Raw genomic sequence first — 21,636 nt, forward strand, 5'->3', positions numbered from 1 at the left:
CGAATCGAAACACGCGAACAACAGGTACACAAGTGTCAGTTAAATTTTGAACTAAAATACAATCTTACAGAAAGCAAGAAACACTTACGCTATGTAGTTCCAAACTCAACAGTGTGCCATTGTATACACTTGTAAACCGGATATTCGCAAAAGTGTGAATATCAGAAGCAAATCTTACATTACGACCTGATTTTTACGCTTTAACAAACGCCACATGTATTTAAAAAAAAGCCATTAAAATGCTCAGCCGATCTAAAGGTCGGCTTCAATTATATTAACCATATTCATCAAAACATTTATCTCTTTTGTAATGGACGGCATTGAATTAACTGATCCATTTAAATATATAACATGACAGTAAAATAAAAAAATATATAAATTATTAAGAAACATTTATAAAAATATCAGTCGCTTACGCTAACCGTGTAGGTGGTACCAAAGGAGCACTCAAGAATCTTCATCTTTTAATCAACTAGGCTGATCTTCTACTATGTGAATCTAAGAAATTATATTTTTAGAACATAGGAGAAATTTAATATTATAATCTTAAATCTATTATCAGGAATCTTTTTTACCTCGGATAAAATGGCCCAGTTTTCACTTTCACTGTGTATGGTTAAACGAAGTACCGAAACTTTACCCAATCTTCGATCCACGATCCCTTGGGCAACACCAAGTACATCAAACTTACCTATTTCGTACAATATACTCTTTTTAACAATCTTTCGAATTATTAAATTATAAAATATATGTAGTATCGTTTTTATTACCTATAATAACATAACCGTCCTCCGTCACATCGTTGCTATTTCTATCTAATAACGGAGACATCTCGGTTAATACTTCCACGGTTGTATTGTAAAATCGATCAGAAGGATGTTCAGGATTTCCGCTTCTGAATAAGTACCTGCACACAAAATAATAAAATGATTATGATTTTCCAAAATAAAATGTCCAATCATACTACTTGCAACTTACTTCTTTATAAAAATAGGATGCGAAAATTTAAACTTTAAATGATCTCCCGGCTGAGGTAACAAACCCCAAAAGAATGACTCGCCCTTGTATGCTTTTTGCAATGTATACTGTTTATAAGGCTTGATTTGAGTCTCTACAATTGCCTCAGGATTCTCGTGAGCGTAAAATAGTGTTATTTTGCCAAATTGTTTGTCCTGTAAACATAATTTAGACATTAGTTACATTATCATAATTGTACTTTTTTTTTTATAAGAATAAATACACCTGATATTACTTTGAGTTTTTGCACTTTTCCTTTTAAGGAAGAATGCGTCCCTATGTGTTGAAAGAGAGAAGGTTTGTAATGTACCCATAATTCTGCTTTAGCCATTTTGCAATGTTTCTGCCGTAATAAAAATTTTTCTTTAGAAGATCAATATTTTTTATTAAATGTGTGTAATTATTGTTATTATTTATATAATAATAATAAAGACACTAACGTGGTCCATATCAAGACTGCAGACTTTTGTCGATATCAAATGATCCAATAACCAATCAACAGGCTTATCATTGTAGAACATCAAAAAAAATTGAATTAGCCATGGAAGTTCCACACATTTGAACAATTTTCCTACAATATCAAACAGGATTAATATGTTTCTTTAATATATGTACGCATTATCGCTGTGCAATTTATACCAATGCCATACCGATAAAACCGAGCTGACAGAAATCGAGGACAAACCAGTTTTCCTTTGTACCTATCTTCTGTAACGCAAAAGATTTCATAGTAGTTATGAAGTTCTTCTTAGCTAAAATATCATCTTCTAATTGTACATAAAACGTGCCCTTAGTCTGAGCATAGGACATGAGGAAAGCAAAATCTAGATTTTGCTTGGACCGCCAAATAACACGTTGATGATCGTCACCGAGAGTGTCGCGTAATTTTGATAAGTTAGGATAATAGGATAATGATGGTGATATCACATCGATCACGCCAGCTTCACATTCGTTTGGAAATCTAAAATAGAAAGAGTTCTATTATAAAAGAAATCTGTATTGACATAAAACTGAATAAGATAAATACGAATTTATGAACTCACTGAACTTCAATTTGCTTTGCAACATATGTTATATAATCAATGTCTGTCTGCAAAAAAAATATATACATATATATATACTATAAATATGGCATGTTGCAAAATAAAAAATAAATAATTAAGTTCAAATGTTGTTTGCTATTTTTTCAATTCAAGTAGTAATTTTTTAAATATAAGGATAGTTTTCAACAATTACAGAATGGATGCTCATCAGTCATGGTAATTAATAATAATTCAAAAATAGGCAAAGTTAAAACCTTGATATCTCAAAATATTGCTCGAAATAACAAATAAAATTTTAACTTCTTTTAGTACATTTTTGCTATGGTATTTTTATTTGCAAATTTTGGGTTATTCTATACAACTTTATTAATATATCAGTTCAAAGTCTCAAATGAAAAAACGCGAATGAAAAAACGCTTTTTTGTAATTAATGATTCCACTTACTTCAGCCACTAAAACGATGATGAGAGTGTCAGCAATCTCTACAGTGTTCATACGATCCAGTAGATTTTTCAAAGTTGCCATAAGATAGGACTGAACCTCGCGTTTTACCGTCGGTACTCCCAACACCATGCTGACCCCTGATCTACCTTTGCTCTGCACAAACGCAGGACGCAGGCTATTCGGATCATTTAGAAAATGTGGTAGAAAATTGTAGATCGAAGGCAGTTTGATATTGGTAATGTTGGAGGTGCCATTGCTGATGAGCAACTGCAGATCTGGTAGAATGTGATTGCTCTCGATCAGCTGTAGCAACTGATGCGACAGCAAATTTATTTCTTCCTGACTGCTAATGTATTTGGCATGCAAATGCTCCAATTTGGCCTGCAAATCAGCGATGCTGTTCTGTAATACGGCTTCCTCACGCATGTCTGATGGTGTCAGCAGATTCAAAATTGCACATGGAACCAAAACTAACACCAGCACGATTACACATCGCTTTCGCACTGGAGTTAGCGTTGTAAAATGCGGTGTCATCTTCTCCTTTTCTGCTTCTACATTCTACATGATGGCATCCATTGATGGAAAGTAAAAATGAGTATTATCTAGAAGCAACAATTGCGATATAAGTTATAACTTTTCACATAAAAATTCAATAATTACCTTAACTTATTTCAAAAATATAGAAGATTCTTTCAATTTTGCAATTATTTCCTGATTATCAAAATGAATATATGTTTATATATACATATATTTGAATATGAATTAATTTAGTTTTAATTAAAACAATTAGTCACAAACGTTCTGCTACTTTAATGACTAAAACTGCAGCTCTAATATCTTTTTTGACTCAATCTCGAAAGTAATTTTGCTATACAGACAATGGTAAGTAACAATCAAATTTGGTAATACAGTATTGCCTACATAATCAGAAAATAATTGTTAACAGGGATCACAAAAGTAGGTTCAGTTCTATCAAAAATTATTAAAAATAGTTATACTCTTCAGATGTATACCATAGCTCTAACGTAACTGTCATTAGTGACACAAAGTAATTAAAAAACAATATAAGTAAGTGGCTCACAAAGTAATTATTTTAAAGTAACATACATATATAATTATTTATATATATATTACTTTAAAATAATTATGGCCACAGCACACACTTTTGCATATGCATAAACCATATACATAAAGAATTTGATTGGTCCATTGACTCATGCATAAGAAAATGGGCCAATGAAATTCCTTATGCACATGCTTTATGTGTTATGCAAAAATGTGTGCTGCGGCCTTTACTTTGTGAGCCACTTACTTATATTGTTTCTTAATTACTTTGTATAGTATAATTATTTTAAAAATAATACACTAGGAAGATACTACTACTGTCGATAAAATTACTCGTAAACATTAACGTACATAATTTTGACATTTAGCCTTCTTCGAGATCGCAGTCGACGAATGCTTGTCGCGACGACATTGCCTTGTCGTCACCCTGGAACTTTGTCCTGTTCGTCTCAATTAAGGATCTTATAGCAGCACACTTTATACGTGACATACAATGGCTCTGATAACGCACGTTCTCAGGCTCCCTCACGGAAAAGAAGCAATGCCTGTCGCACACGTACCTCCAACTCCAACATAACCCGTTCGGACTTCGGCTTGTCGAGCCTACTGTATATTGCTGTATATAGGAATATACTAGGTGCTCGGGGCATTAAAGAGCCAATATTATCAAAAGACAAAAAACATCAATCCTGATTACGGGTGTTATAGCATTTTTTTTTTCTTTTAAAGGTGAATTGAAAAATCCAAGAATCTAAAATAAGACAAGAAATTTGAAAAAATTCAGAGGAACTAACAATTATGAGTTCTTTTTTTTCGAAAAAAGCTTAAATATAATTCTAAAAAACAATATATAATTGATTAATTTTTAATACATTTATATATTCGGAAATTATACGCTGATTAAAAACAATATCGCGTATATATAATAGAGTATACATTCTCTTTATTCATTTTAAGACATATAAATATTTGAAAACGATAATTTAACGAAAATAGAATGGAATTACTAACTCGAGCCATACATTCATGTCCTGTACATAAAAATGTATTTTTTATGAATATATATGGATGTATTTATTATACCTTTCTTTTTTCTCCGTCTAAAACCGGCGCTTGACTAAAATGCGTACACAGTACACACACAAACCAGCTACGCATGGGGGAGGTCATCATACGTAAACAAAGCATAAGCAACGAGACAAACGAATTGACCAATCATAGTCGAGAATCTCAAGAATCCTCGAATAGAATATTCAAGAGATTAGAAACTGTCCGCCATATTCAGAATTACTATAGTGCGCACTTTTCAAAAACATTTTAATCACTTTATAATCTATATAATTTATCAATAAAAAATTAATTTAATTAACAGTTATATAAATTAATCCTTTTTTTCGGTCTTCTTCATTATAGAATATAGACTTAACAAATTAATTACAAATTATATATATTTTATTAAAATTTTATTAAGATTCTCAAGATTCATAGATTAAAGTGTATTATAGTCAGACAAAAATTAAGATTGTAAAGTAATGGTAAAAAATGAAATTAAGTGTCTATTGCAGAAATAAAATTAATTCATTGCATAAATTCGATGTTATAGAGACAGAAAATTAAATATAATAGCAGCTATAGGAGCTAATATGGTCAACAGTAATAATGATAGAAAAGCACAATTAATGTTTTACTTGTTGTTAGATGAAAATTATTATTACAATTATGATTTATATATAAAATATTACGTGTAAAAAAAGTAAATTGAAATGTAATAATCTCGTGAGAGTCGATTTAGTACGGTCATGTTTATATTTACCTTAGCTACAAAAGAAGGAAGAGCTACTATATTTTAATTAAACTTTAAATAAGCTGTTGATATTCCTGAATATGGTCAAGGAACTACGTGTAATTTTGTAAATTTAAACCATATTTATGTTTGTATACATTTATTATTTTGATACCAAACTTTTGTTTGTAATAATTATACTGCCTCGTTTTAAATTTTAATAATTGTAATTATAATATTTTATTTCATCAGTTTATAGTAAATGATACAGAAATTCATTACTTGAATATAATATAAATTATTATACACTATTAATAATAATTTAACTTTTTCCTTGTAATTATTCGATTTTTGTCTTCGAATGATTGCCATTCTGCCATTCGAAACTCTTGACTGCGATTGGTCGAGCGCATCGTGTTTAAGGCTCTCGATAATTTGCGTAGTTCATGCTCGAACGACAGTGATGCCAAATTATTTATAATACTTCATGATGACATTTCGTGTGCATTCGTGTATGACAGATTATTAAATTTCTTGCAACACAGTCCCTTTAATGATCTCATTGTATCAAGTTTCTATCGAGACGGTCGATGATAACACAAACACAAGCGTGTTCGCCAATAATTGCTTTCTTTACATTACTCCAACGGGTGAAAAATCATCCTGATACGTGATTAGGGCACGTCTGATAGGGAGATAGCAGATCCTGTCGCTATCTCGGGTTTTAGCTACGCTAAATGGTGAAAATGACACCGTTTGATGAGGGGAGGATTAGACAGGGAATATCTAAGGTATAAATAATTTTATCATTACATTAATAACGTGTTATAATGATTATTACATCAATTTTATAATATAAAAACATAATATTGTTTTTCAGTATCAAAATCCAGATATAACAAAGGCGCATGTAATAAGTGTCTTGAATACTTATCAAGGCTTGGTGTATAAAATCGAACCTTTTGGTAAGTAAAATTATTTGCAATAATAATGACCTTAACCCTTAAATTCCACCCTCCGACCAACTGTACCTTCCACACTGGTACGAATTTGTGCTTTATGTCTTTAAATATAAGTCAAAATATATGTTTTCTGTAGAAAAGTATTTTTGCTGGTGCGAATTTGTATCAGTGTGGAATTTAAAAGTTAAATATGATTGCTTCTTGATATTCCTAATTTTATTAAACTTATTTGCCATTCAATACTAGTTTTCAATGATGGCTCACGTAAGGAACTACTCAACTTACAAGGAACTATACCAGTTGTTTTTAAAGGTAATTTTTAAGAATAATTTTTAGATATAAATTTTGATTGCATGATAAAGTTATTAAATATTGTTTCTTCCTTGTTTCTCTTTTCTAAAGGCTCTTATTATAATATTCCAATCTGCATATGGTTGATGGATACTCATCCCAATAATGCACCCATGTGCTACGTTAAACCAACAGCAGATATGCATATTAAAGTCAGTATGTTTGTGGATCACAACGGTAAAATCTATTTGCCATATCTTCATGACTGGGTGCCTGTAAGTAAACTATTGATTATTAAATGAACAATTATTTAATTGATTTATTTATGTTTTCTTTTATGTTACAGCATAATTCAGATTTGCTTGCTTTAATTCAAGTTATGATTGTTACCTTTGGGGAACAGCCTCCAGTTTATACAAAGACTAGATCAGAAATGCAACAGAGTTCGACGCCATATCCTGTTCAATGTAAGTACATTTACTGAGTTTCGAAATAAGAATTAAAAAACAATTTCTATTACTGTTTCATTTTAATACCTCATATAAACTTGTCATGCAGCATTCATGCCTATACCTGGTGGTGGAAACGTATCAAGTTCTGGCTTTCCTCCATATCCACCAACTTCTCAATACTCCAGTGGTAATAATGTGTATCCACCGTATCCCCAAACAGCGTCTGGAGGATTTCCGTATCCAAGCTCATATGGTTCCTATGCAGGAACCACGCCCAGTTATCCATCACAAGGTTACAGTGGTTCATATCCACCATATCCACCAGTCACGCAGCCGGTATACAAATATTGTTATTTATTTTTAGCTTGAGTAGCATTTACAATAAATATTTACATTTTAGTATTAATTAATATGTGTATTAAATAAGTATTTGTAATTACTTGCAAGTCGCCGACAGTACAACCAAATTCCAGTGGATCTGGCACGATCACAGAAGAGCATATAAGAGCATCCTTGCTGTCCGCGGTAGAGGATAAACTTCGACGTCGACTCAAAGAACAGTTCTCACAGTTACAGGCCGAGCTTGAGACGCTGCGACGAACGCAGCAAGAGCTAACGAGCGGCTCGTCGCACTTAACAAATCTTTTCGACAAACTCAAAATAGAGAAACAGGAGCTCGAAAAAAATGTGAATATCTTGCAAGATAAAGAAGCAGAATTAGAAAAAGAGATCGCCAAATTATCGGATAATCAGTCGATAGATGTTGATGAAGCTGTTACTGCTATAGCGCCTTTGTATAAACAGTAAGCATATATATATATATATATATTTATATTTTACAGCTAAATAACTTTATTCAGTATGAATTGATGTTGTAATAAATAAGTTGATTAATATTATTTAATTTCCAGAATGCTGAATGCTTTTGCCGAAGAGGCAGCCACGGAAGATGCTATTTATTATCTTGCTGAAGGACTGCGGTCTGGCATCTTAGATTTAGATGCATTCTTGAAACAAGTTCGGCAACTATCACGTAGGCAATTTATGTTGAGAGCACTAATGCAGAGATGTCGACAAAAAGCCGGCTTAGTCGGTTAAAAAAATATTCCTCATGCACTTCATTCTAGAGAGCTGCAATATTCCATTATGTTCTAAAATATGTCATTGTGCTTAAAGACACATCAGAATGGACTACGAGATCTGTGTATCAATAAAAGAGAGAAACTGGAAGACGGCCAATTTCTATCTTTCCATTCAACATTGTAATTGGAGGAAGAATTAAAGGAAGATTGGCCATTTTCCATGATCTCTCTCTCTCTCTCTCTCTCTCTCTCTCTCTCTCTCTCTCATTATCATCTCGTCTTATTTGCTCGAGTACTACTTAGATATAGATTGCACAGTCCATTTTTTATGTCTTTGATTGCGCTATATAGTAAAAATAGAATACGTATAATTTATATTAGTATCAAAAAGCACAGAGGATTATTTTATCGACAATAAACGCCATATTCTTCTTCATATAATGTAATGAAAGGAAAATTGTTTTATAAGAACATTTAATAGAATGTATATGTTTAATGAAGATAAGATAGTAATTATAGCACGTTCAAATATGGAAGTAGATAATGTAATTTTTTTGCACAGACCTATATGTTATACTACACATATAATATTGCATGATGAGATTAATAACGCTATAGTTTATGTTCATAGAAAACAATTGCTTTATTTTCTCGAGGTGCCACAAAACTCATTGTGTATGTGCCTGTATTACATGCCTTCATTGTGATAAAGATTGAATAAACTTATGCACAATATAAGATATTCAGAATTGTGTTCAATTGTCTACAGCAATGATAATTACAAAAAATTTTTCTAATCTTAATTACAATATTATGTACCATCTATATTAGAATAACAAATTAAACCAACTTAAACCATATTTTTAGAACTTTAAACCATATTTCACATTTCATATATATATATATATTTTTTTTTACAAATATATGAATATTTGCTCGGTAGAAATTTTAACTCCTTATCGACATTATTTATACATAAATTCCAACCCAAAGCAATAGAAATAGTACTCCAAAGCTAGAGAATAACGCTGCGACCAATGAAATTAGTGCTTCCTTGAATATATCTCGTGTGAATTTCGTGCTGGTAACCTCATACACGAAGAACCAGGCCGTGAAAAATATTCCAATTCCTAATAGCACCACAGCCAACAGAGGAAAAACAGCTGGGTTCACCGGCGAGACATATCTCATCATTGACTCGATTTCCACCTGAGAAAAAATCATTAAATAAAATTAAATCAGAAACAGAAGAGCTGATTGGCACACAGATATTTATATCTATACTCTGTTCAGATTTATATTTTTTCTTGTATTTCTTGACGTAAATACGATTAAGGTTAGATGTGATTTGAATTAACCTACACTATAACTCTACGAGAGTTAAAAAAAGAAATTTCGATCGTTCATGTAAAGAATAACAATTGTCACTTGCCATTTTTTGAAACTGATGCGTGTCCACGTAGCTCGAAAGAAAATACTCTGGTCAAAGTGCCAAACACTTCGAAACCTCAACGACAATCAAATCAAACGCACATATACTCATATGCATATACTGTGCATAGGCTGATATCGTGGCTGATCGTGGCATCAGCCGGTATTAGGTTAGGTTAAGCATAGCGCGTAAAATTACCGAGGTGGTTAGCGGAATAAAAATATTTGTCCTCTACTGTGACGTCATCTTGCATCAATCATACAGTAAATATTAGCATTTTCGCAAATATTTCGTTTTGACTGTCTCAGTCGATAAAACGGCCATACAATCATTACAATTACCTTCAATGCGCTACATTGTTTTTCGTAAAAATACAAAATATGTGGATACTTTCTTCATCCTGAATATAGAAAGTATGAAAAAAAAAAAGTATTATTTAAATCGTTCAGATAGTTCGTTTTGCGTCCTCCTTTTGCACGTATACTTTCTATTTTAAACGCCGCAAGTGCAGCAGAGTGCAGTTAACGGTTTCGGACTTTTGGAGAAGAAAGGACGAACTCTGGATGAAGAAAGGAAGGAGTCTCCGCGCTTCTCGTACGTCGTGTTCCGCGCTCGAGCGCCTGTTCGCGCTGGAGAGCTGTGGAGAGCGTCCGGTGGTCATCACGTTCAACCACGTCCAACCGCGTTTGATCGTACTTCGTTCTCTCGTTGGTTCTGGCCTGGCATCGTTGTGCATCGTCTTACGGCAGCACTCAGTCCCAAGCAGTCCGCGTTCGACTTGTCTACGTCGCAACTGTCAGGAACGATCGGGGTGGCTGCGAGAGACCGCTGGATCAGTTGCGTGATCGCGTACCGAGTGGTCGCGAGGAAGTGGTGTGTGCGTGACGACAGCGGTTTTCAGACCAGACGGTGCTAAAGAGAATCAACAGGAATCCGATATACGCGTGCATGCGATGTTAGTCGCTCGTCGGCCGAACGAATTTACGCGACGTGTTGCACCATTTTCCTTTCCCCGTGCGTGCGTCCCCACGCCACGCCGATGTGAGTCTGACGATCGTCCCGGGCTACGATAAATCACGACACATTTAGATATTAAGCCGCAGAGGTAGCGCATACCTACGGTCAGCATCATGTTCTGGACGAATAATTATGTGTCATCGCCGCATATCGAGGCATTGCTCAACAAAGAGGTAAGTGACTCTCTCCTTGTTATACTTCCCCCACGAGGGAGCCTTTCTTTTTCCTCCCTCCCTTTGGAGCCTCGTTAGACAGTATCTAATCGGTTACTCGATTGCAGGATGTCACACTTCACGAACTGATGGATGAAGAGGACATCCTCCAAGAATGCAAGAGCCAAAATAAAAAACTGGTTGAATAGTAAGTAAAATTATTGCTGTTTCTTTAGATCTGATTTTGCATCGAGCTTTTATTCCATACAGTATCTTTTTAAAAAATCAAAATTATTGCAATGTGTAATTAATAGTCTTACGAGGCCTGCCGTTATGGAAGAATTAGTTACGTTAACCACTAAAGAACCATCCACCGACATCGAAGAACGTTGGCGTTACAAGTATCCCAATGTTGCCTGCGAGTTGCTTACATGTGATGTGCCTACATTGAATGAGAAACTGGCAGGTATATTCTGAGCTCTATTATATGTATATCTAATGATTAGAAGAGTATTTATAAAATTAGATAAATTTTATATATTTCTTTATCAAAATTATCTAAATTTAATAAATATGTTTCTTGAATCTTTTTCAGGTGACGAGGCACTTTTGGCCAAATTATATTCTTTCATAGATACAGATCAACCATTAAATCCACTACTTGCGTCATTTTTCAGTAAAACTATCGGAGTACTTGTTGCTCGTAAAAGTGACCAGGTAATTATTTTTTTAACATTTTTTATTTTTACATTGAAAATTGTAATACATATTTTCAGTACAATTTTCATACAATATACAATACAATTTTCAATGTAAAAATAAAAAATGACTTAGGTAGTATATATATTTTAAGTTCAATCAGTTATACTTAATATTAACTTTTTTTTGAGATATTTTATTTGATAACAAATATTAATTAAATAATAAACTTTTTCTTACCTTTCCTTTATTATTCATATGCCTATCCGTCCTATATATTTCCATCTAATCCAGAATTGGTATTCCTATCAGTTCACATGCTTACAGGTTTTAGAATTCCTTAAAAGTCGTCAGAGATGTGTAGATCTGTTGTTGCAACATTTAGAGACTTCGGCTATCATGGACTTAGTACTCAAACTTGTTACTCAGGTTGAGGGCAGTGATATGCGTCAAAACATATTAAATGTAAGATATTTTCTATATTAAAAAAATTTTTGTTTATATATGTGGCTATTGTTACATAATTAAATTATTGCATAATTAAATTTTTTTAACATATGTGTTTATATCTCTTTGATAGTGGCTAGATAGCCAACATTTAGTGCAAAGACTGGTAAAATTGTTAGCACCTACTTCAGAAGTAGCCAAACACGCTAACGCGGCACAATTACTTTGCGATATGGTGACAGTAGCTAGAGAAACTCAACGTACATCCACAGAACGTGCTGATCCAGATCCTATTTTGAATACTTTAGAATCGTAAGTTTATTGTTGCAAATTTAAGATAATTTATTGTTTACACAAAATATTTGCAAATAATATATATTTTGTTACACAGAGGAGAAACTGTGAGTCTATTGCTGGAAACTATTCTAACAGCAGAAAAGGTAGAAAGTAGTATTGTCGGTGGAATACAAGTACTTTTGGTACTTTTAGGTCAAAGGGCCAGCAAGTACGATGTTTTTATATAGTTTATAGTACAAAATTACGTTTTATAAATAAAGCATAATATACAATAGCTTGAATTCTTTGCAGCGCATCAAATGAAGGGGATGTACACGGTAATGGAGAAGACACTACAGATAATGAGCAGTGTATTAAAATTTCGAATGCTATCTTACCATATTTGGAACATCTTCACAAACTTCTTCTAGAGCCGCCATATGTAAGAATGACTTATAAACATTAAAAAATATATATATATATATAAATTTTTTATTTGATATTATTTTAAAAGCGATAACATTTTTATTGTTTAGAAACCTGCCGTTAAAACAACCGTTGGACTATTAGAATGTCCTTTGGGAAACACTCGTTTGCATGTAGCAAAGTTGTTAAGTGCTTTACTAGCGACAGAGAATTTAAAAATCCATGAAAGTTTAGAAAATTTGGGAACATTCCAAACATTGTTGGTAAGATCATATTATATGAGTATAAATATCATTAATAGTTTTTATTATTATTTCGTCATTTTTGTTTACTTATTCTTAATCAAAATGTATTATAGGATCTGTTTTTCAAATATACCTGGAATAATTTCTTACATACGCAAGTACAACAGTGCCTGGCCTTAGCTATTAATTGTGGACAACGGGATAATGATATTATCTATAATAATGTGAGTTATATCTCTTATAATATGGAAATAAATTATGGTATGAAGGAACGTGCTAAATAATTTGAACGTCTTAATTTTCAGATATTTATCAAGTGCAAATTAATAGAGAGAATCTTAGAAGCTTGGGATAAAAACGAGAGTAAACAGTAAGATTACCGAAAGTATTAAATTTAGCGGAATATTTCGCATATATTGCAATAAAGAATTCAGGATTATAACTTCGAAATTTGATTGCAGAAACAAGGAAAATGGTGTTCGTCAAGGTTACATGGGACATTTAATTAATATCGCAAACAATATCGTCACCCAATGTGAAAAAAATAATATACTGACCAGCTTCTTAAAGAACAATGTAACACCCGAGTGTCTTACTAGATGGGAAAACCTTGTGAGTGTACAGTTGGTGGAAATTAATAAAGTTCATCAAACTGTAATGATGGTATGTAATAATGAGATTGTATATTGTTTTTTTTTTCTCGTAAGTACATTGCCTTTATGGATTTAGAAATAACGTGTAATTGTAATATCACTCGTTTATATATAATATTGATTTATGACAAAAAAATTTTAATTTTTTTCTTTTATTGTATTATGTCATAATATGACTACAATGAGAGAATAGCCTTTAATTATAATGGGATTTTTAGGGTGATCAAACTCCCGACGTGTACCTGATGAGCTCCGAGGAAAATCCTAATGAATACAACTCTTACTCGCAAGAGACATACATTCAACAGGTCAGCGATTACGTTCATATATTATTGATACGTAAATACAGATTATTTAGTTCTTTATTTATACGTACGGATTCTTGTGATTATTAGATGTACTCCAATTATCAGGGTCAACAAATAACACCTCCATTCATCGAGAATTTTGGATTCCATGACGATGAGTTTAACGATGGTGATGACGCACTTCAGTAAGTATACATGCAAGATTTTATTAAAAAATATAGCACTACTAGGTCCGCGATTATAGAACTTACAAGAAGCAAGAAAAAACGCGTATGAGAAGAACGCAACCTTAATATTGCCATAGTTATTTCTCTTCCCACTGTTTTCGTTAAGAGGTATAATATTATAGTAATCCAGTTGACCAATTAACAACGTTGGCCTTTAATCTCAGTGAAGAAGATCTCGACAAGCGGGAAGATATGTTCAATAAGGTAAATAGCTTTTCAACTGTTATCGAATACATGTTGTATTATATTTGAAATTGAAAAAAAATTGATAATTTTTTGTTAAAGCTGTGCCAACAAAAACAAAAAGCCGGCCTCGAGGATTGCGGCAGTGGCTTAGAGTGGGGAGACGAGGGCGAGTTGACGTTTCAGACCGTGGTGGACAAACGAGATTGGCATTCAAAGCAGCAACATCAAGATTCTAGTTCATCGGATGATTCTAATTCATCGGAGGATTCTAGTTCGTCGGAGGAGGAACCACGCAACATGAATATGGAAGTTGAAACGACAGATCGTATGTTTCCATCAAGAATTCTTATTTTATTTAATGAAAAAATCTTATTTGATCAAAATTTTATCGAAACGATTTATGTAATTTTAGCTTGGAACAATCCCGAACCACCGAACACTATACTTACACCAGTCAATCCATGGGATGTGGTACCGTCGGAACCAGTAGAATCTACTGGATGGGCTAATTTCGAAAATTTCGAAAATACCTTGAGTATAGAGAATACCGTGAGTGAAGACAAAAAGCCTTGTGACGAACTTAAAGAGGAAACATCAGAAGCAACAGCTGTCAATCTAACGGGAAAGAATTTAGCTTGTAGTGAAAGTGTTGGGGATGGTAACGAAAAGATCACAGACTATGTAGATAGTCAAGTAGTCGAGACGAAGTTACCAGTTGCGGAAATTAATCTCCATGACAGTAAAAGTGACGAGCACAAAACAATTTTTGCGAATGAGAACGTCAATCCTAGCGAGTTATCGGTCAATAGGTATGTATTATATGTATTATAGCATAATAATAGGTATTTATATTTAATCTATCCAATCTGAAATGATTTGTTTCTTCTAGTGATTTTAAGGACACGGAGAAAAGCGAAGCTGCAATGGATACGAAGAATATAGAGAATGAAAAGCCGTCAATTGAACAAGTTCCAGCCGCTTCGTTAGAAAGCACATCCACTAGCACTGTTGACGCCATACCGGTGCCTAAAGACGCTAAATGAAACGTTCCCCCCTGCCTATGTTAAATGATTTGTGACAATAGGAGAGGGGGAGGGGGGGGGGAGAAAGGAGAGAGAATCATATCAGTATCGAATCGTAAACGATTGATCGGATGCATATTGCGCCTTCTCTATTTTTCATTAGACACCACGTTAATTATGCTTTAAGAAAACGTTGATGCTGGGTACATTATGGTCCCGCTGCAGGGTATCTCTTAAAATAAATCCGGAATGCCGAAAAATGATCGACGCTCAACTACACTTAGCGAATAATTTGATGTTTATTATATATAGGTATATCCCATCCCCTTTTTACCTCACCCTTTGAATAGCCAACATCTATAAGTATCCCTGCGAAAATCAAGTCCTCCCTCTGTCCCATATATTTTACAATTATTGTTAAGAGTTTCGTAAATTGTTATTTATACGTAACTGATAACTGATTTCTAACAAAGAAAGCGAAGAATGGAGAGAGAGAGATAAATCGCAACATTTTTGTGCGATTTATATAGACAATTTGTAAAGAGAGAAATGATGGATGAATTTCGCATCCGCTTGCTCCACTCGTGACATATTCAATTGATTTTTTACACCTAGATGAACACACATACGCGGAACATTTACTATATGTTTATATATTTAAAAAGCGGATGAGAAACATAAGAGAAAAGAGTTATCGTAACGCTGTTTAATATTATATAAGACCGGTATTTCACAAACTGGTGCTTTTGCTTATTCCTTCGATAAGGCAAAGGTACTTAGGTGCAGTGCCTACTGTTTAACTGAGTGTACGTTAGTTCAACGATACGATACAAGCAGAAAGAAGAGAGGAGAGAGAAAATCGAGAGTATTTTTATTACCTTTTTGTCGTAATAATCAGTCGAAATTTGTACATGATATCGTATTAATCGAGAGCTCTTGACGAACTTGCGCGTTTGTTTGCATTCCGAAATAACGAAAAAAAAAAAGAAAAAAAAAGAAAGATTTATACGTATCTTTAAGCGACGCGTTGAAAGTCTTTCATCAAGATCTTCCAGAAGTGAATAGTTAAATTGCAGGAACCAAAAAGTCAAAGCGTCGCGCATGCTTCGATTGAGCTACCTTATGTATATCCATCATTCTTCGAGAGATCATTCTACGAATTATGTTACCTGATTGTTCCACGACTTTCTTCTGCCTCGCAGATTTTGCAGCAGCAATGTGTTTATAGCGTTGTACACGAAATATTGTTCATAATTAAATGAAAAAAAAAAGCTAATAAAACATTGTTCTAAAATCCTAAGAAAATGCACGTGTCACAGCATTACAAGTTTAATATCGAAATTTATAAATTGCGTACATTGCACTCTGCGTTGTCTTTACGTTCTATATATATCTTATACGATATATAATTATCGATTTACTAAACATGTCTATCCCGGTAACGTCGTCGTGTATGCGCAGTCTTTACGTTTCACGTTTTAATTTTTGCCTCTCTATCCACGTTTAGATGTAGGATCCAGTTTCTGTCGCTTCAATAGAAAAAATTCGTTGAGATTAGGAGAATTCGTCTTCCTGCGGTGAACTATACAACGATATGTCGATTTTCTCTTGTCTGCAAAGCACAAAAAAAAAGATGATGACATTGAAGTTACTGTTCGAAAGTAAAAGCGTGGCTTTCTTTTTTTAATGGAAATGTATAGACTCTCTCAAGGGACGAGAGTTCTAAAGATTTCCAGAACTTTTTTAATACTTTTTTCAAAATCAAAATTTGATTTATTTTTCAACATAGTCTTCTTTTAAAAAAATACTGATTCATTAAACTGTCCATATGTACGTTTCAAAACTTTACTTTGAGTATAAGAATTCATTCATCATTGATTCTTTATTTTCAGATCGTCTTAAATAATGTCTTATGATAAATGTCTTATGATGTCTTGAACAACAAGAAGAAGGAAAAACAAAACCATATTAGCATCTTAAGACAGATCTTAAATAAAAACCGCCTACGAATACTGGTCCATGGAGTCAACTCTTTTTACTCAGAATAAAATTTTAGAATGTGATCCTGGACGTCCTTCGGATAAATAAAAGTGATATATGTGGGGAAGCAAAGACTATACGTAAAATAAATGAAATGTGTTACCTTTCGGTACTTTCGCTGCTTTCGCTACTCGTTGTATTATCCGTGTCCGTGAGAATTCCAATCTCGTAAACTACAGCTTTTATCACGTATCTAAAGACGGCAAGAAATTATTTTTTACAGCACATAAGATTACTGTAGTATATACGTATTAATTATACATTAAAGGAATATTAAAAGAGATTTACACGTCGGTGTTGGATGAGATCGTTGAATTGTCCGTCGAGCTATCCATCGAATTTTCCGTCGAATTCTCGGTCGTGTTCTCTTGATTATGCGCGAAATCCGGGAAAGGAATGGCATTCACTTGTTGCAACGTCATCGACGTTAATATTAATATAAATAATAAGAGCGCGATGTAGGATGGCCAGAAAGACCGATGTGAAGCGAGTCGCGACATTTTAAAGCTATACGAAGCTGCGAACGAATTCGGCCGCGACTTTTATAGCGATGGACATTTGTCTCTTATTAACACCACCGTGTCTTATACGTAGATACTTTTGCATTACGTATTCTCGATCGGTTCATAAGTGGTTGCGGAAAATTTCCTGGTTGCGCATTGAACGATATGCAGCTGCTGTTGAATTTCAACGAAAATGTTTTATTTGTGAAAAAACGGCTGATACGAAAATTTTGATTCGATTTTTCGTTAAAAGAAAAATTATACTAGCAGCTATATGTATAATTAACTTCCAAGAACATGACATTAGATAATAGAAAGTGACGCGTGCAAATTGTATACAATTGTACGCCGGCGCTTCATAAAGCGGCTCTGTAATTTTCCCGCGACAAGCTTATTAATGAAAATGTCACACTGATAACTCGTTCAAGGTTTTCGAGGAAATCCCTAATGTATTTAACGTAAAATGTATATTTTTCACGGTGACACACATACCATTATAGACGAGCTAAATATTCTTAACGCGGCAATAGATTAATTATATATATAAGAGATCATTGATATTAATATTCCCCCTGATTTCTGATATTATTTGGTGTATAAATTTTAACAGACGTGTATTTCTATCTCTTGTATACTTCTCAATATTTGGATGAAGCATGAAAGTAATATCGGAAGAAGTTAAATTTTTTAAAACAGACTTTGAGACTCCGTCCAATTTTGTCTTCGTATCTTGCCGTTTTAAACGTGATAATTGAATTAGCGTGGTTACGCAAACAAATCGCGTCATTTGGATACGGATATATCGATGCGTATATATATTTAATTATACAGTATTACATTCTGCAAAAATCCGGTACCTCATCAAATACTATTTTAATCAAAATGACTGGAGACGTTATATGTACGTACGTCAGCAATAATTAACAAATGTGTACGCAAGTACTTCAAATAAGGTTTATTGTTATTATAAAATTAATCGAGAAAAAAATATCAAATGAAAGGAAATAAAGTAGAAAATAGGTTTTAGTTTGGAATAATAAAAACACAACTTCTCTCTTTAATTAAAGACATATAACTCAACCAGCAAATCTTATTACACATTATTATATAATTTTATTACAAAAATCATTAAAGTATATGTATACATAACAATGAAAGAAAAGAGTAGTAGAAAGAAAATTTCCGTTTGCACGGAATAATTGAAAAGTGGTTTTGTTTAAAGACAACTCAGATACATATCTTATTATATACATAATTTTTTAATTTTATTATAAGAATAATTATAAATTATATATACATATTATACGTAATGAGAGAAACTCTGGAAAGTATTATATATATTTGTATAATTTTAGCGAGCGTATTTTTATCAAGAATAGGTAAAGAAGGAACCTGTTTGAACGTTAAATCACGCGCAGCTAGTAAGCTGCATAGATCATAGATAGCACCAGCATCTCAATTTTGCATGGTTATCACGAATTATCAAATAATATATATAATCGTATATTATTGTTTACGCTCGAAGTATTTTTTTGGTGCTTGCTGTATAATAAGCCACGAGATATAGATTTTTTGGAATTTAATGTTCGAGTGAATTTCTACCGGAATACTCGCGAAACATGACGAGTGCCGTAATAACGGACGTACAGCAACCGAGTTATCCTAAGTATGGAAAGCAACAACAGGTTAGGATCTCAGTGTTTAATGTATAAGATTTATGATTTATAATCGAAAAATATAAATATGTATTGCCTGTATTTGATTAAGATTAAAGGACAAGACGATAATTTTTTTACTACTTTATACGTGTATTTTATTTATTCGTAACATATGTAATAGAAATTATCTCGAATCTAATCGTAATCGTGCGAATTGCAGGGAGGACTGGAGTTGATGCCAGAAGAGATAAATGCTTTACGTCAATGTATGAAAAACACGAGTATCCTCGCGCCAACGATCATCTCTGCAGCCATAGGATATGGGATATGTAAGATGACTCCATTTCGCGCAAATGCCAAATACGTTGCGGTAGCTAGTGGCGTGGTAGGTCTGGTGACAGCTAGAATAGGCGCTGCCAAAATGTGTCTAGCGAAAGTCGCTTCCATGCCGAACAGTACTCTCCGAGACAGAATTATGGATTCGCAGGGCTATTTTGGAAACATTTCTCCTCATGGGTATTACTTTCGGAAAACACAATTACCTGTGTTTATTTACGTTTATCGAAGCTAGGTCTTATTGATCTTTGTTTGTAGAGAGAAATTATATTATAAAGGTCCTCAACCAGATGGTCAGAGCCCGACAGAACCAGGAATAGTGTTCGACGATTATCCACCAATGAATTCATACGATACGTTTTCTAGTATCAATCCAGACAACAGTGAGTTGTTAAAAATTATCGTTCAATTTTCTACCACTGCGTGATGATAAATAACTGAATAAATTATGTTTAAAGGCGATTTCTCCGAGGACACGGATTTGTCCGAACCGGTAAATCTGCAAAAAGGCGTCAGTTATGAAGAATTGAGGCATAATAATAGAGATGAGTTCTACAACAAAAATAAACAGTGGTATACTCCTAAAACTAGAGAGCTTCCAGTAAAGAGAGAGACAAGCGAACAAGTTCCTACAACCAGCAGTCAGTCACCAATGCAGGAGAAAACTAAATACGGTGACGTGTGGGGTTAAAATTGAATTTTGTCAGCGTATATATATTTGTTAATCTCCGCGTATTGCGGATACTATATGTGTACATATGAATACGTAGATGGCAAATGTGATAAGAAAGTTTGAATTTTACTAAATATGAATAAAATAAAAACGATATATAAATCACGTTTGCGCAACAATCGAACTCTGCGCGCGACGAAAATACCGCATTCTTGTCGTCCAAGTGCGACATGTTGAATGATTCACGAGCTTAGATGGAAATGCGCGATGTAACTCGTGTACTACCACTCATAATTGAGTCACAATCTCGCGAGATAGCGGTGAGACACAAACGGCTATGAAGCGGCTAATTGATAGATGACGCCAGGCCATAAATGCGCGGGTATAAACGCGGCTGCCTCACAAAGCAGGGCGCTCTCGCGTCACCGTCATCCCGGCTATGGTGTCATCCCTGCCGTGTTGTGTCACCTTGACGTACCCAGGATAGAAACCTCGCTCACTTCCCTGTCATAAGAGCCCGTCGCCGCGCGCGCTCGTTCCCTATACTTTCCATAAGTTAGCCGATAATTGCCGTTCGGTATTTGTCGTACGACTCGCGTCCCGATTTGCATCGACTCGCCGAAGTCGTTATACATTTTCCTCGCGCATTGCTCGCGAGAGCGATTATCTCGCGCCACCCTCTTGTCATCGAGCGACTTATAATCGCCGTGTGCCGGAGAAATTGGAATTGCCGTTCTTGCCTTCGGGTCGAGTTGTGACTCGTAAACGCCTTTCGCGCCTTTTCACGCGCAACCGATTCACTTCGTGTTCGCCCGACGTTATCTATCCGCGATTCCCGCGCGATAAGCGCGATTCTCGCTCGGCTCATGCGAAATCCTCGGCGAGAGAGTCGTACGATAAAAAGAAAAACGGCGATAGTAATTATTTACGTAATTATAAGATAAAATAGATAAACGGCGAGGCAATAATACAAGAGCGTAATATAAGCGCTCGCCGCGTTTCCCAGCCGCTTTCAAAGGTCTCTCCGGGGTTTGAGTTACGATTTAAAGCGATTTCGCACGATTAGTAATTTTTGCAGAAAAGTCAGTAGCACGGCACGGTATTAATAGGATCCGGTTGATTTACTTCGGTATCTCTTCTCGATCTTCTCGTTGTCGCTCGCTGTATTCTCGACGTAGTATCCTATATACATACAAA

At 34.2% G+C, this 21,636-nt stretch overlaps 6 protein-coding genes across 8 annotated transcripts; 3 read left to right on the plus strand and 3 right to left on the minus strand.

Annotated features, from left to right (window-relative positions):
• Positions 1-119: 119 nt before the first annotated feature.
• Positions 120-3,960, minus strand: Mgat4a (alpha-1,3-mannosyl-glycoprotein 4-beta-N-acetylglucosaminyltransferase a). The gene is made up of 10 exons (XM_018544982.1): positions 3,921-3,960; positions 2,505-3,106; positions 2,061-2,107; positions 1,668-1,978; positions 1,458-1,588; positions 1,253-1,360; positions 979-1,172; positions 771-907; positions 576-691; positions 120-498 (listed from the first exon to the last, which is right to left on the minus strand). The coding sequence occupies exons 2-10, from the start codon at positions 3,036-3,038 to the stop codon at positions 469-471; spliced, it is 1,608 nt and encodes a 535-aa protein (XP_018400484.1). The 5' UTR covers positions 3,039-3,106; positions 3,921-3,960; the 3' UTR covers positions 120-468.
• A 1,891-nt stretch (positions 3,961-5,851) lies between these two features.
• On the plus strand, positions 5,852-8,556 carry TSG101 (tumor susceptibility gene 101). Its single transcript, XM_018545013.1, has 8 exons — positions 5,852-6,143; positions 6,233-6,317; positions 6,561-6,626; positions 6,717-6,880; positions 6,952-7,072; positions 7,164-7,393; positions 7,505-7,860; positions 7,969-8,556. The coding sequence occupies exons 1-8, from the start codon at positions 6,090-6,092 to the stop codon at positions 8,153-8,155; spliced, it is 1,263 nt and encodes a 420-aa protein (XP_018400515.1). The 5' UTR covers positions 5,852-6,089; the 3' UTR covers positions 8,156-8,556.
• A 522-nt stretch (positions 8,557-9,078) lies between these two features.
• kud (oligosaccharyltransferase subunit 5 kud) lies at positions 9,079-9,580 on the minus strand. Its single transcript, XM_018545091.1, has 2 exons — positions 9,571-9,580; positions 9,079-9,347 (listed from the first exon to the last, which is right to left on the minus strand). The coding sequence occupies exons 1-2, from the start codon at positions 9,572-9,574 to the stop codon at positions 9,109-9,111; spliced, it is 243 nt and encodes an 80-aa protein (XP_018400593.1). The 5' UTR covers positions 9,575-9,580; the 3' UTR covers positions 9,079-9,108.
• A 658-nt stretch (positions 9,581-10,238) lies between these two features.
• Positions 10,239-16,488, plus strand: fmt (phosphatase 6 regulatory subunit 1-like protein fmt). 3 transcript variants are annotated; one of them, XM_018545153.1, is made up of 18 exons: positions 10,239-10,761; positions 10,869-10,948; positions 11,055-11,206; positions 11,336-11,457; positions 11,734-11,904; positions 12,020-12,198; positions 12,278-12,391; positions 12,475-12,604; positions 12,699-12,851; positions 12,947-13,057; positions 13,139-13,203; positions 13,295-13,496; positions 13,705-13,794; positions 13,882-13,979; positions 14,144-14,225; positions 14,307-14,532; positions 14,620-15,016; positions 15,097-16,488. In XM_018545153.1, the coding sequence occupies exons 1-18, from the start codon at positions 10,702-10,704 to the stop codon at positions 15,248-15,250; spliced, it is 2,586 nt and encodes an 861-aa protein (XP_018400655.1). In that variant the 5' UTR covers positions 10,239-10,701; the 3' UTR covers positions 15,251-16,488. The 3 variants fall into 3 exon arrangements, with proteins under 3 accessions (XP_018400655.1, XP_018400657.1, XP_018400656.1); XM_018545155.1 differs by having other exon boundaries at positions 14,186-14,225; XM_018545154.1 differs by having other exon boundaries at positions 13,900-13,979.
• A 54-nt stretch (positions 16,489-16,542) lies between these two features.
• Positions 16,543-17,781, minus strand: LOC108778068 (uncharacterized). The gene is made up of 3 exons (XM_018545157.1): positions 17,558-17,781; positions 17,373-17,462; positions 16,543-16,841 (listed from the first exon to the last, which is right to left on the minus strand). The coding sequence occupies exons 1-3, from the start codon at positions 17,767-17,769 to the stop codon at positions 16,784-16,786; spliced, it is 360 nt and encodes a 119-aa protein (XP_018400659.1). The 5' UTR covers positions 17,770-17,781; the 3' UTR covers positions 16,543-16,783.
• Positions 17,782-19,251: 1,470 nt separating this feature from the next.
• Positions 19,252-20,569, plus strand: LOC108778067 (uncharacterized). Its single transcript, XM_018545156.1, has 4 exons — positions 19,252-19,457; positions 19,651-19,946; positions 20,025-20,149; positions 20,225-20,569. Exons 1-4 carry the CDS (start codon positions 19,392-19,394, stop codon positions 20,455-20,457), a joined length of 720 nt encoding a protein of 239 aa, XP_018400658.1. The 5' UTR covers positions 19,252-19,391; the 3' UTR covers positions 20,458-20,569.
• The last annotated feature ends 1,067 nt before the right edge of the window (positions 20,570-21,636 follow it).

Source organism: Cyphomyrmex costatus, unplaced genomic scaffold (assembly GCF_001594065.2).
Source record: "Cyphomyrmex costatus isolate MS0001 unplaced genomic scaffold, Ccosl1.0 scaffold474, whole genome shotgun sequence".
Taxonomy (NCBI): Eukaryota; Metazoa; Arthropoda; class Insecta; order Hymenoptera; family Formicidae; genus Cyphomyrmex; species Cyphomyrmex costatus.

What these genes read in the sequence shown, in the direction of transcription:
- fmt (XM_018545153.1), top strand. Translation starts at nt 10,702, where the DNA reads ATGTTCTGGACGAATAATTATGTGTCATCGCCGCATATCGAGGCATTG. An exon ending in GAACATTCCAAACATTGTTG is followed by an intron (nt 12,852 to 12,946) that starts GTAAGATCATAT and finishes AATGTATTATAG; the next exon opens with GATCTGTTTTTCAAATATAC. An exon ending in AAGAGACATACATTCAACAG is followed by an intron (nt 13,795 to 13,881) that starts GTCAGCGATTAC and finishes TGTGATTATTAG; the next exon opens with ATGTACTCCAATTATCAGGG.
- Mgat4a (XM_018544982.1), bottom strand. Translation starts at nt 3,038, where the DNA reads ATGACACCGCATTTTACAACGCTAACTCCAGTGCGAAAGCGATGTGTA. An exon ending in CATCCTATTTTTATAAAGAA is followed by an intron (nt 908 to 978) that starts GTAAGTTGCAAG and finishes TTTTGTGTGCAG; the next exon opens with GTACTTATTCAGAAGCGGAA. An exon ending in ACTGGGCCATTTTATCCGAG is followed by an intron (nt 499 to 575) that starts GTAAAAAAGATT and finishes ATAATTTCTTAG; the next exon opens with ATTCACATAGTAGAAGATCA.
- LOC108778067 (XM_018545156.1), top strand. Translation starts at nt 19,392, where the DNA reads ATGACGAGTGCCGTAATAACGGACGTACAGCAACCGAGTTATCCTAAG. An exon ending in AGTATGGAAAGCAACAACAG is followed by an intron (nt 19,458 to 19,650) that starts GTTAGGATCTCA and finishes TGCGAATTGCAG; the next exon opens with GGAGGACTGGAGTTGATGCC. An exon ending in TAGTATCAATCCAGACAACA is followed by an intron (nt 20,150 to 20,224) that starts GTGAGTTGTTAA and finishes TTATGTTTAAAG; the next exon opens with GCGATTTCTCCGAGGACACG.
- LOC108778068 (XM_018545157.1), bottom strand. Translation starts at nt 17,769, where the DNA reads ATGTCGCGACTCGCTTCACATCGGTCTTTCTGGCCATCCTACATCGCG. An exon ending in ATCTCATCCAACACCGACGT is followed by an intron (nt 17,463 to 17,557) that starts GTAAATCTCTTT and finishes TGCCGTCTTTAG; the next exon opens with ATACGTGATAAAAGCTGTAG. An exon ending in AGCAGCGAAAGTACCGAAAG is followed by an intron (nt 16,842 to 17,372) that starts GTAACACATTTC and finishes TGTGCTTTGCAG; the next exon opens with ACAAGAGAAAATCGACATAT.
- TSG101 (XM_018545013.1), top strand. Translation starts at nt 6,090, where the DNA reads ATGGTGAAAATGACACCGTTTGATGAGGGGAGGATTAGACAGGGAATA. An exon ending in ATCTTCATGACTGGGTGCCT is followed by an intron (nt 6,881 to 6,951) that starts GTAAGTAAACTA and finishes TTTATGTTACAG; the next exon opens with CATAATTCAGATTTGCTTGC. An exon ending in GACGCCATATCCTGTTCAAT is followed by an intron (nt 7,073 to 7,163) that starts GTAAGTACATTT and finishes CTTGTCATGCAG; the next exon opens with CATTCATGCCTATACCTGGT.